At 46.6% G+C, this 12,910-nt stretch overlaps 1 protein-coding gene across 8 annotated transcripts in view; it reads right to left on the bottom strand.

Moving 5' to 3' along the window:
• The window catches only part of C2CD3 (C2 calcium dependent domain containing 3), a 58,782-nt gene that overhangs the window by 12,336 nt on the left and 33,536 nt on the right, over positions 1–12,910 (bottom strand). For 5 of the 8 annotated variants that reach the window (XM_040659545.2, XM_040659562.2, XM_417250.8 and 2 more), the window contains 7 exons: positions 12,650–12,714; positions 10,752–10,957; positions 10,016–10,107; positions 9,438–9,614; positions 8,678–8,895; positions 6,369–7,404; positions 5,034–5,127 (listed from right to left, as the gene is read on the bottom strand). In XM_040659545.2, the coding sequence (XP_040515479.1) occupies positions 5,034–5,127; positions 6,369–7,404; positions 8,678–8,895; positions 9,438–9,614; positions 10,016–10,107; positions 10,752–10,957; positions 12,650–12,714 (1,888 nt within the window). Of the gene's footprint in view, positions 1–158; positions 2,185–5,033; positions 5,138–6,368; positions 7,405–8,677; positions 8,896–9,437; positions 9,615–10,015; positions 10,108–10,751; positions 10,958–12,649; positions 12,715–12,910 lie in introns of those variants that run through there. The other 3 variants (XM_040659558.2, XM_040659578.2, XM_040659571.2) reach the window with 3 other exon arrangements.

Below are 12,910 nucleotides of genomic sequence, written 5' to 3'. Positions count from 1 at the left end.
GTGGTGCTTCTTCCATCTCACGACATCCATATCGCAAACTTTGGGGAGGTTTCCTTATTGTCACCATCTCCTCATTGTTACACGTCTGTATATCATGGAACCACAGAATGGTTTGGGTTGGAAGGGACCTTGAAGCTCACCCCGTCCCAACCCTGCTGTAGGCAGGGACACCTCCCATTGCCCAGGCTGCTCACAGCCCCATCCAGTCTGGCCTTCAGTGCTTCCACATTGCCAGCTCACGTTGAGTCTTCCATCCACCGACACCCCCAAGTCCTTCTCCTCAGGGCTGCTCTCAAGCCATTCTCTGCCCAACCTCCATCTGTGCTTGGGATTGCCCCCACCCAGCTGCAGGACCTTGCACTTGGCCTTGTTCAACTCCATGAGGTTGGTATCGGCCCACCTCTCCATCCTGCCCAGGTCCCTCTGGATGGCGTCCCTTCTTTCTGCTGTGCTGACTACACCGCTCAGCTCGGTGCCATCTGCCAAGTGCTGAGGGTGCACTCGACCCCACGGTGTGTGTCACCCACAAAGACGTTCACTAACACTGCTCCCAGCCCTGAGGAGCACCACCCATCACTGGCCTCCACCTGGGCAGCTCTCTGAGTGTGACCATCGAGACAGCTTCTTATCCATTGTTAAAAGCAAAATGAGATTTGTTTCCTTTGTTCTTGAAGTGTTGATTTCTGTTAAAGATACTCTTCTTTTTGTTCTTCCTTTTTAGGGACAGTGAGTGGATGGACATAAAGATGCATGAGGTGGATGCTAAACAACACAAGAAGTGTTGGTAGTAGAGGTATCACTCAGGCAGTGGCTTTCCTGCTCGGCTAGAGGTTGCTGCAGAACTTGCTGTCCCTCACCCACATTTTGCATATGGCGCTGATGCAACAGCTTACCCCAAAAGTGCACTGTGCCCTTACAGTGCAAATAGGGCAGCAGAGCACCTCCCTGCTGCGTTATGGCACCCCTGACGGTGGATGGTGGTCTCTATGCTCCCGGTTGCCGCACAGGAGGTGTGCTTGCCAAACAGACTGTGCTCATTCTGATAGAAGCAAGTGAAATCCTCCTTCCTTTTTACACCACGGTGTCCATTTGCAGCAGTGTCCTTAAGAACCTTTCCGAGAAAGGATTTCCAGCCTTAACAGAGGCTCAGCAGCTCTTCTTTCTATTTTGCTATTCCTAATGCGCAGCTGTGAACTGACAAGCACGGGGAGCATTCCCAGCTCACAGAGACGAGCCACAAGCCCTGGTAAATCACATTCATGGCTGTAGCTTCACCAACATCTTTGGGAGGTGGATAAAGGAAGACCAACACTTCTTCATTTCCCTCTGCACAAGGCTGTTCTCTTGGAAACGCACTGATACCTTCCAGGCACAGCACACAGAGGGGCATTCTGGCCATGTTTTGGAGCAGATCCTTTGGCACCGAGTGGGCAGCTCCACGCTGGCTCAACTTTAATCTTCTGCATAGTTTCCAGAGCACAGTCTGAGGCATGTTTAAAACATTCCTTGCTATGCCCAAGCCCAGGCAGTCCTCCTTGCTCTGCCTCTCTCTGTCCCCCCGCCAACGCTGTCACTGGTGCCAAGTATCCCATGCTCAGTCACAGAGAGCACATTGAGATCAGAAAACCCAGAGGAAGAGGAGTTACATCCAGATCACCCTTCACCTTTCTTTTTATAGAGATGGCTGCAGCACAGCAGGACACTTAAACCGGCCCAGGGTTCTCTGGTTGCTGCGTGACAGGGATTTGGGTGAAGCAAATGGATTTCTGAGCATTTTGTAGGGGTTGGGGGTTTGCTCATTCCAAGGTCGGAGAATTTTGGTAACCTGGAAGCAAATTCCATTGCAGTCCTGTGGTGCAGCAGGTCAGACAGGCAGCTCTGACTGTGTGCTAACAAAGTGCAAACAGATCTGTGTTAAGGGGCTACAAACTTCCCACGGGTTGACCTCAGACCTACTTCTGTTTCTGGGCAGCAAAAGGTTCACATCAAACAGTGGGCAGCGTGCCTGGTCCCAAGTGGGTGCAGCAACACAGCCACCTGCTCTGCTTTTTCTGATCAGGAAAATGATAGAAAGCATTGGTACTTCTGCTCAGCAGGTTAAGAGGACATATATACTGGATAAAGCCTCAGCTCTGTCCTCTGGGTAACTGGAGTATGGAAAAAGAAGAGGTTTAACGGTTGCACCTGGAAAGGGAACAGAGCAATGTTACAACCAAGGAAGGGTGTTGGGAACAGAGTATGAACCAACCTAACAATCAAGGAAGGGTGTTGGGAACAAAAAACCAGCATCACAACTGAGGAAAGGTTTTGGGAACAGAGCACAAACCAACGTCACAACCGAGGGTGTTGGGAACAAAGAACCAATGTGACAACCAAGGAAGGATGTCTGCACCTTTACTGGCTGCATTTAGAACAGCTAAAAGCTCTTATTTGGAAGGTGCCTTAAGTTTATGTCATAGAAATATTTTCTCTGATTTGAACTGAAAACACATCCATGCGAAATAACGCTAAAATATTACTGATGCTGAATAAAATTGCTTTCAATGTACGTTTCTGGTCCTTTTGATTCATAGAAGAGATAAAATATATATGTGATGATGATTTAACACTCTCCAGGTTTCCAAATACCCCTTTTTTCCTCCAAACAGCTTCCCACTGAGACGCTCTGAGAATGACAATGTCTAGAGGGACTAAATTTTTGCCCTGAAATCTCAGCAGTGGTATATAAAATAGAACAGAACACACAAATGCAGTAAAGGCAAAGAGGAAGGAGAAGTGAGGTCAGAAACATGGTCCACCTACACCATGGCTACGATAAAACAGTTGTAGCTTTATGGTAGCTGTGATACGGTGTTGGATGCTGCTAAACTGAGCCAGAGCCACGGGTAATTTTCCCCAGGTTATATCAGGAGAAGGGCTGAGAGGACAAGTGCAGGGCTGCTGAACTTGAGAAGGGGTAGAAGTGAAGCACCGGCTGCTGGAGCAGGCAGACAGCAGTGACAAGTGTGGGACAGGGAATCTGGGAATCATAGAATGCCCTGGGTTGAAAAGGACCACAATGCTCATCCAGTTCCAACCCCCTGCTATGTGCAGGGTCACCAACCAGCAGCCCAGGCTGCCCAGAGCCACATCCAGCCTGGCCTTGAATGCCTGCAGGGATGGGGCATCCACAGCCTCCTTGGGCAACCTGTTCAGTGCGTCACCACCCTCTGGGGGAAAAACTGCCTCCTCATATCCAACCTAAACCTCCCCTGTCTCAGTTTAAAACCATTCCCCCTTGTCCTACCACTGTCCACCCTTGTAAACAGCCATTCCCCCTCCTGTTTATATGCTCCCTTCAAGTACTGGAAGGCCACAATGAAGAAAGACCTCAGGAACCAGGGGTTGAGATGTGGAGAAAACATGGTTTAGCAGCGTTCACATTCTGTGAGGCTCAGCAGAACTCAGGCCCATGAGCTGCTGCAGATCCACAAGAAAACCCTTTTTTGTCTCAAGACACTGCCATCTCTTCTGGCACACCAGCCTGCTCTGCCTCCTCAGCACTGCTTCTTCATTTTGTGTAAAAGAGAGGGAAAGCAGGGAGCCAGGCAGCAGGAGGTGTCAGGATCACGCCGAGGCCAGCAGGGAGCTTTGCCAACTGCCATGTGAGCAGCAGGGCATTGCTGACCTGCAGATGAGAGCAGCTCACATTTCAGCCCCGCTGCCGTGCGTGGTGTTTGCTGAGCTGTGTGGAAACCAAACGAACCCTGATTTAGAAAGTGATGTTCTTTGTGCTCTGAACATAAATATGAGAGAGCAGTTTTCCTGCACTGCGGTGTCCCACTGACATGAGCAGAAAACATCCTGTTCTCGTGGTGGCTGCATAACGCAGGGCTGGGTCCTCTCTCAACAGACTCTTCCAAGGGCTACTGCAAGGGACTGGCTGTGCCTAACCACAGAATTCAACAGGTTTAATGTCAGCTATATCCACATAGGGCTTTGATAATACTCTCCCCAGTTATTAATCCCTTCCAGGGGTATGTTTCTAGCCACTGAGCTTAGCACTGCACAGAGAAATTCAGGTAAAATTAGAATTAACACTGAGCCACGGGCCTGAGGGATGATTTGGAGGTGAACAGAAAGAGTGCTCCCAGGAAAAAGCAGAAACTCTTCAGAGAAAGCAAAACTTGGAAGATGGGCATGGCAGTGAGATACAGCACAAGCGGGTATGGACAGAAGGGAACACAGAGAACTCCAAAGGAGAAACACATCTGGGATTCCGCTTTGGATTTCATCTGAGATCTTTGGATGTAGTGTGAGAAGTGTGCTCAATGAGCACTGAGACACACTGCAGGCTGGGTATCAGTCAGGTCAACTCCAGGGATGCTGGAAGCATGCTCTGACCACGACAGCTCTGATAGAGCTCTGTATTTCCATCAGGAACGAGTGTCAAGGGCTTTAGAAAAAGATATTAAAAAATATTAACCTGATTTACTTAACAATGCAAAACAGCAAAAATTCATGCATTTTACCTGGGCTGCAAAGATATGTATTAACTTCAAGCAGCTTCCATGACTTCAGAGCTATTAGAACCTGCCTATTTTTGTTCTGTTTCATCAAGCAAGCTGTTTGTGACTATACAAATGTTCCTCGCAGCATTTGTTCCATAGGTCACAGTGAGGGAAATGAATGCTTTATCTTTTCTGCAAGAGGTAAATAAGTAGCCCAACTGGTGCAGGACTGAGATCCACATCAACAGCCCTGCTGTGGCTGCTTAGACCTCAAAAAACCAAGTCACCTCTTGCAACATAGAGGCACAAGTGTCACTAACAACACAGCCACTGATGCTGACATCTATCCTCTCTGAGAGAAGAGGGGTCAGAAAGACTTACCATGGTTTGGAAACTGTGACAATCTCAGCACTGCCAGGCAAAGAAAGAAATGGAGAAGCACTGGATGATTTTTAAGGCTCCTGCCAACCCAAGCCATTACTCTATGATTTAACAACTGCACCATCAAGCAGAACAATAAAGGAAAGGATGTCCCATACTTACTGTGGGAGGGTGAGAAGAACTGCTGAGCATTTTCATGGAGGCTTCCATCTGCTGGGGCGGGAGGAAGAAGTTGGGAACAACAACTGGATCAGATCTGAGCAGAGCTGTTAAGAAACAACTTTTGGTGGTGTGCAATGGCACAAAGCTCCACAGGAGCTGAGGACTGGGAATGAGCCTCTTGTAACAGGGGCTGATGGATCCCAGGTGGTGAAACTCAACCACTTTTATCAACATGGTATCACTTTGAATGCTTCTGTCTCTCACCTGGACTTAGAAAGCACAGATCACAAACTTGTTTTGAAGTATTTGTAGAGAACCTCCTCCTGCAAAGATTCTAGCACAACTTAGTGACACTGAATGTGAGCTTTGGAATCTGTGCATGTTTTAAATGCAAAATACACCATGTTTCCTCTCATACAAAAGATACATAGCACCAACACGGAATAAAAAAATACACGAAGACAGGTTGAAACTACACAAACTTCCAAGTTGTGCCAGGGTAAGTTTAGGTTGGATATCAGGAAAAACTTTACAGAAAGGGTTGTTGAGCACTGGAATGGGCTCCCCAAGGAGGTGGTTGAGTCACCATCACTGGATGTGTTTAAAAACCGTTTGGATGTGGTGCCCAGGGACATGATTTAGCAGAGGGTTGTTAGAGTTAGGGTAGGATGGTTGGGTTGTGGTTGGACTTGATGAACTTTGAGGTCTTTTCCAGCCTGAGCAATTCTATGGTTCTATGAAAATGAAGTAACTATCATGCACTGCTGCAAATACTGGTTACAAATGGCAAGGAAGTCAGCACTACGCTCCACAAAACACTTCGTAACAAGGACTCGTAGTGCCTGTTCATTGATTCTAGGCTTACTGTATAGCAAAGAACTCCACACAGTGAGCTTCAGTGAGCTCATCCAGTTCCAACCCCCTGCTATGTGCAGGGTCACCAACCAGCAGCCCAGGCTGCCCAGAGCCACATCCAGCCTGGCCTTGAATGCCTGCAGGGATGGGGCATCCACAGCCTCCTTGGGCAACCTGTTCAGTGCGTCACCACCCTCTGGGGGAAAAACTTCCTCCTCATATCCAACCTAAACCTCCCCTGTCTCAGTTTAAAACCATTCCCCCTTGTCCTACCACTGTCCACCCTCGTAAACAGCCGTTCCCCCTCCTGTTTATATGCTCCCTTCAAGTATTGGAAGGCCACAATGAGGTCTCCTTGGAGCCTTCTCTTCTTCAAGCTAAACAAGCCCAGCTCCCTCAACCTTTCTTCACAGGAGAATTCTAACCAAAAGATAAGAACCTCCTTGAATGCAACGTGTGCTTAAGGAAAGAGAAGGATACAAAACTATTTTTGGTTTCTCAGACTTCCCTGACTCTTCCAGTGGGTCTTCGTGGCTGCCATCAGACAAGCTGCCACTGTGCCCTTCCAAGCCTGCTTGGGCAGACACACTCTTGGCACAGACCTCATCAGAACCACTTTTTTCCTCATCTTGATGATCTTCATTTAGAACCTCACTGCTTTCCTCCTCTCTCGCTGTGGCTTTTGGAGCAGTCAGACTAATGCCTCCTGGAAATTCCAGTAGTTCCTTGGAGGCCGTGTGAAACTCTGTGTGCTGCTCTACTTGCTTAGTGCTAAGTGTTCTGTCCCAACTGTAATTTCCATTTTCTACCAGGCCGCCGATGGTCTGATGCAATTCTGACAAACAAGCAGGCTGAACCAGCTCCTTGTCAGCTGTTTCTGTGCCGTTACTCAAGCTCTTAAAGCTTTCTGCCCCTGTCCAAGGACTGCCCTGCAATGTGTGAGGACTAATGCACGGGCTAAGAGAGCTGAGCATGCTTCTGTTGTCACCTCGTGGTGTACTGGACAACGTGCTGCTCCGTCGGCTGCTCCCTTTCCTCAAACAATCTATGTCCACCGAGTGCTGACCTTCAGGCTGCAAGTCTGCAGGCTGCTGGTCAGCTCCCAGCTCTACTGAGAGCACACTGGACCAGGGACTGGTTCTGTCAGTCAGCGTTGTTATTTCATTAAGAGTTCGTGGTTCTATAATGTCTTCTTCGTACTCTTCTTCACTGTGTGGCTGATGGGCAAAAGCACCTCCATCTCCCTGGATGCAGTCTGCTGGATGCTCCCCTTCAGGGACAGCTTGGTCAAGCAGTTCCTGCAGCACACGTCTGCCAAGCACAGATCTCCCAAAGGAGCATGGCTGCTGGGTATCACTGCTGACACCATGTGAGTCCAAACCCAGCTGGCCTTGATACACATCGGTTCTGGCATCTCTGTCCTTCTGGCTGAGTACATGAGAGGCACCCAGCTTTCTGCTGCTGTCTTGATCCACATCAGAAGAGTCTTTAGCATTGTTTGTGATAGTCTGCAAGTCTGGTTAATAGAAAACAGCATCAGAAAATGCAGAGAGAAATTATTCATCTTTTACTTGGGCTTCTAGCAGAAAATCACGTGTAGTAATGGCTAGGAGTCAAACACACAGCAATTCTGTCAAAAGCTGCTAATATGACCACTTACAGGGGCAGGAGTTCTACCACTTACAAGGGCAGGAGAAGGACATAAATGCTAAAGGACGAAAGGAAATGTTCAGGAGGACAGTGCTGAAAAATAACTAGAAACATCTCCTTAAATCTACATGAATATAAAGAAAAAAACTGGACAGTGAAGATACTCTGATCTAAAGAATTAGTTAGTGGAATGTCATCTACAGCAAATGGAAAAAATATCTATTGGTTGGAACAACTAAAAGCAGTTTGTGCTGCTCAGATTGCAGGGGAAGAAGAGAGGAATAACACTGATGGGAAATGTTGATAACCCTGCCAGCTTTTCTTCTAGCTTCCCTAGCTTTATTTAGTGGCTCAGAAGACATAGTTGCTACTGATATTCTACTGCTATTCTCTGGCTTTCAGTTCAGCTTACCAACACTTATCAAATTGTAGAATCACAGAATGGCCTGGGTTGCAAAGGACCACAGTGCTCATCCAGTTCCAACCCCCTGCTATGTGCAGGGTCGCCAACCAGCAGCCCAGGCTGCCCAGAGCCACATCCAGCCTGGCCTTAAATGCCTCAGGGATGGGGCATCCACAGCCTCCTTGAGCAACCCGTTCCAGTGTGTAACCACTACAGCTCTATCTCTTGGAAGTGTTGTTTCCCTGCAGGCAGTAAGAGGAAGGAGCAGCCCAGAATAACTGCCCAGCTGGCAGTACTCCTGGTCACAGTTTCTTCTCTGCACAGCATTTCAATTCCCAGTCATTTTGCTATTCTAAGTGCCTCTCTGTTGGAAAATCACAGTGGTTTGAACAGTTAAGCTAAAACGAAATTAAGTGCCAATTCCTCTCAGCAAAGGGTCACAGACTCAGCTCAGTACCATTCTGCAGACTGGTTTTGCACAAGACCACTCTTTTTCTATTGGGTGTTGAAACTTAAGTGGAATTTAGGCCTTAACTCCCATTTCATCTGCCTTTTGAATATCGCAACTCAATGCTATCATTATTGGCAGAAGTTTGAAAATCTCACCGAAGCATTCTCCCAGTGGACCAACATACACTGACCACCAACACCAGGCATTGGTTTCCATTACAGGAGGACTTTGAAGATGCTTCCGGTCAGCTCCTGACCAAAAACCCCAGACCAAATGACAACTTACCACTGATGAGGCTGCTGACCTGGGACACCAGCTGACTCGATTTTCTCAAAAGATGGCATCGGTTGGGATCCACTTCTCTGCTCCTCATGCCTTGACGATCACTCTCCTGCTCTCTGTGACTTGGTTGGGATCTGTTACCATCACTGAAGTCAGGAAGAGACCTGGTCAGCTTCTGGCTGAAGTATCTTTGAACCTCATCCAGCTCACTCAAGTTTTTTCTGTAAGCAGTTGTGAGAAAATGATAAGGAACAAAAAGAACAAGAAACGATGGCAGAATGATTCTGTCCAGATCCTTCTAGTCAACAGGGTGTAAATACACAAACACAATGTTAGGGGTCTGTACCGTAAAACAGATCAACATGTAAGCACTGAGGCTGCTCTACCTATAGGAAAGGACAATGTTTACTCAAGAACAAGTTTAGGCTGGGAACTAAAAAAAAAAAAAACAGCTAGTTTTAAACATACTCATTCAAAGTTGGATTTGCAATGACCTTCCAGTAGAGGTCTTAAAGGAAAGGGTATTACTTGACTTCACGACTGATATAGAGGTCAGTCTTACATTCCTGCAGATAATAAACATTCTTCTCCCAAAATTTAGAGCTGATCTGTTAGTCTGGAATCTAGACAGCAGAAAAATCCTTCTGCAAATTACACTGATACTTTTTTTTATCAGTCGCTGTGTTTTTCATTCTCTTTAAAATTCAGTGCAGGAATTCTGAAGTTTCAAGCTGTGCTTTGTAAATCTAAGGCTTTGCCTTACCTGAGAGCAGTCAGAAGAGAAGCACGCGACGACAGTGACAGCGAATCCATCCTGGCTGCCCGTTGTGCATTTCCTTCTGCTTGCTGCAAGGACTCGTGAAACCTGCGCACGTTCTGCATGTGCTCCTCATGACGAGGTGTGTGTGCCTTAGAGGGACTAGTTCTGCTAGGAACAGGCCTACATTTAAACACAGAAAGCAGTCTGAAATCTCTGCTTGGACAAGAGACATGGCAAATAAAGGGGATATGCAAGTAACACTCAATTCTAACTTAGTATTATAAAGAACTCTTATTCTTATAAAGACCTGGCAGAAATAACTGCCAGTTTTAGTAACAATCTATTGTAAGTTCTAAAGCAGAAGCTTGGAAATGAAGCAACAGTGAGAAGAAAATCTGGGTTTTGTAGAAAGGTACTTGTCCCCAGGTTGCCATTTCCTGGGCTGCCCTCTCACTGGTAAAGGGAAATCACTATCATCTTTCCAACACAGGGAAAGACCTTTGACAGGGCTTTGTGTTATCAGATATGCAAAGTTCTGCACCCTGGAAGTGATCAGAATGACTCACAGCCAGCTGACTTACAGCTCTTGAGAAGAACTTCTAATCTCCTTTGGCAACACAGGCTTGGAAGAGCTTGGAACATTACTGGGAAATGCTGGAAGGATGGCCTTCACCTAGAAGAAAGACAAATATGAGTCTTCCACAGTGAAAAATCAGAAATTGCAGTAGTGTCTTGCTGAGCAAACAAACATCTTCTAAATATAAACTTTCAAAGGATTTTCCAGCACTGAGCCAAAGTACTGTTCAACCACACTCTTATTTCAGAGACATCTGTTAAAAGGCAGATTCAGCTATCAATATGTAGGAAGTCTGATTACCAGCCTACTCTGCTCTGTAACCACACTTTCCAATTCACATTTTCCAGTTCCAGCTTCGTTGTATAGAACAGTCATCCAAACAAGGGAAAGCAGGCAAATAACACGAAAAAAAAAAAAACATGCTGGAAGCAGTAACATATAAAATAATAATAAAAAAGCATCGTGTTAAAAAGACAAGAGGGTAAAATCCTGCCTTTTTGCTTTCAGCAACAGCACATATTCGTGTAGCATGAGAAGGACTGCTGGATCCCTCCTCACCCTACTGAAGAGTGAACTGGTGGAAAGCAGGGTAAAGTGACTCCACTACATGTACATATCCTATCCCAGTACTGATCCACTGCAGTACGGCAAGCTTGCTATGTTTGCTCATTAGTTCAGAATCCCAGAGTCAGTGCTGATCTAATCAGACAATGCACAGAGTAAGAAAGCAAAGTACATACTGCAGAGCTTGGAGTCTGGGTGCGGATCCTTGCCTGCCTTTCTTCTTTGAGATTAGTTATACTTTGAAGGGGAGAGACTGCTACTTTGATCTGTCCTCGGCACTGCCCACTGAAGTCGGTGATGTTGTACCACCCACACACCAGCTGGAAGCCAGAAAGAAGGGGAGAAAGGTCCACTGATGCAAATCCTATCACCCGTTCTGTTTCTGAGGAAGAAGAATATAAAGCATGTATTAATTTAAGCTGCACGAGATGGCAACGTCTGAGGAATGCCAAAAGGCAGTCAGTTATAGAGCCTCTGAAACGCATTGAGGATTGACAAGGAAAGACTTCTCTTTAAAATAAAAAAGGGTTTAAAAAGAAAGTGGTAATAAGGAATAGGGTTTAAGAAAATGAAACAGGGGTTTAAATTTGGAGTTTTGTCAGCCTTCAAACCAAGACACTTGTGGTATCAAACAAGGAGAAATTGTTAGAAGCAATTAAAGCAGCCTCCTCCCTGCCAATGTGCCAAATTGCCTGTCCCTGTTGTAGTTATTGATAACTTGAAGACCTACAGAGGTGGCAGTTCACAGCAGTGAGGGTCTGGCTGTAGGTGCAAGGAAGGACATGGAGGTTATGTGCCCTATCCAGTACTTTATCAGAAGGTTTATGTTGCCAAAACTTTTAAAAAATCACAGAATCACGGAATGGCTTGGGTTGGAAGGGACCTCAGGGATCATGAAGCTCCAACCCCCCCACCACACACAGGGCCACCAACCTCCACATTTCAGACCAGCCCAGGCTGCCCAGGGCCCCATCCAACCTGGCCTTCAACACCTCCACGGATGGATGGGGCATCCACAGCCTCTCTGGGCAGCTGTTCCAGCACCTCCCCACTCTCTCTGTCAACAACTTCCCCCTCACATCCAACCTCAATCTGCCCTCCTTCAACTTCAAACCGTTTCCCCTTGTCCTGCTCTTATCTCCCCTCTCAAAGAGTTGCCTCCCCTCCTGTTTGTAGGCTCCCTTTAGGTCCTGGAAGGCTGCACTGAGGTCACCCCGCAGCCTTCTCTTCTCCAGGCTCAACAAGCCCAGCTCCCTCAGCCTGTCTTTGTAGGGGAGGTGCTGCAGCCCTCTGAGCATCTCTGTGACCCTCCTCTGGACCCTCTCCAACAGCTCCAAAAATACCATTTGTCATTACACAGTTTCATTCTCGTACATTTTGTCTTTTCTGTCTTGCAAATTTCTCTGAAGCACAGAACAATCAACCAAGAAAAGGATGCTGTAGGGAGCCTGCTTTGCAGGGGGGTTGGACTCGATGACCTCTGGATGACCTGGAGGTCCCCTCCAACCCCTACAGTTCTATGATTCTGTGGTTCCATTCACCTAAAAACATCCCTGAAGAAACAACGAGAGGGCAGAGCTGGAATGAGGGGTGGCAGGAGAATGGCTGTGCACACAGGGTGCTCTGCACTACGCAGAGAAAGGTTGAGTTACACAGGAATGTTTACTTTGGAAGCAAAAATTCTGCCAGCTCAACTGCAAAATATAAAAAGAAAGGGGAAAAAAATTGGTATTTTAAAGATCACATCCCAGCAGTTGAATTGAAGTGGGGCTGTCCCAACAAGAAATACATACCCATGACACTATAAAAGTATCTGAATGTCCCTTCAGCAGAAAAATCAAACCCCTAAAACTGTCAAATTAAAACAGGGAAATAGAAACAAGCCAAAGCTTGCCAGGAGATAAACAGAGAAAAGAAAGATGCTGAGGGACAGGAAATCTATGTGTCATCTACTGCATTCTTCCAGCCCAAGCTCAACAGTATCTTTACAGTTCCACTCTCCAAGTTACTTGAAGTCACCCAAGGAAATGGATGCAGAAAACCACTCTTCTCAACGCTGCTCTACAAACTTTACCTGCTTTATGCCACACTTTGAAGACCAAGGTTTGCTGCGGATCCAGCAGAAGTTCTTTGGATAATCTGTGAAAAGTAAAATCATAATTTATTATGTGAAGCAGGAAAAAGAGCAGGCACAGTAATAGATCCGATGGTGTTGCGTCTATCCATACAAACCAGTTTGTTCCTGGAATAATGAGCAAAAAAAATAATCCCCTAGTCCCCAAAAGCATAACTTTACGTGATTTGGGCTTTTCCTTATTTATGTTATTTCCCTCCC

The sequence above is a fragment of the Gallus gallus genome, chromosome 1 (assembly GCF_016699485.2).
Source record: "Gallus gallus isolate bGalGal1 chromosome 1, bGalGal1.mat.broiler.GRCg7b, whole genome shotgun sequence".
Taxonomy (NCBI): Eukaryota; Metazoa; Chordata; class Aves; order Galliformes; family Phasianidae; genus Gallus; species Gallus gallus.
This window is presented reverse-complemented; position numbering and strand designations above follow the sequence as displayed.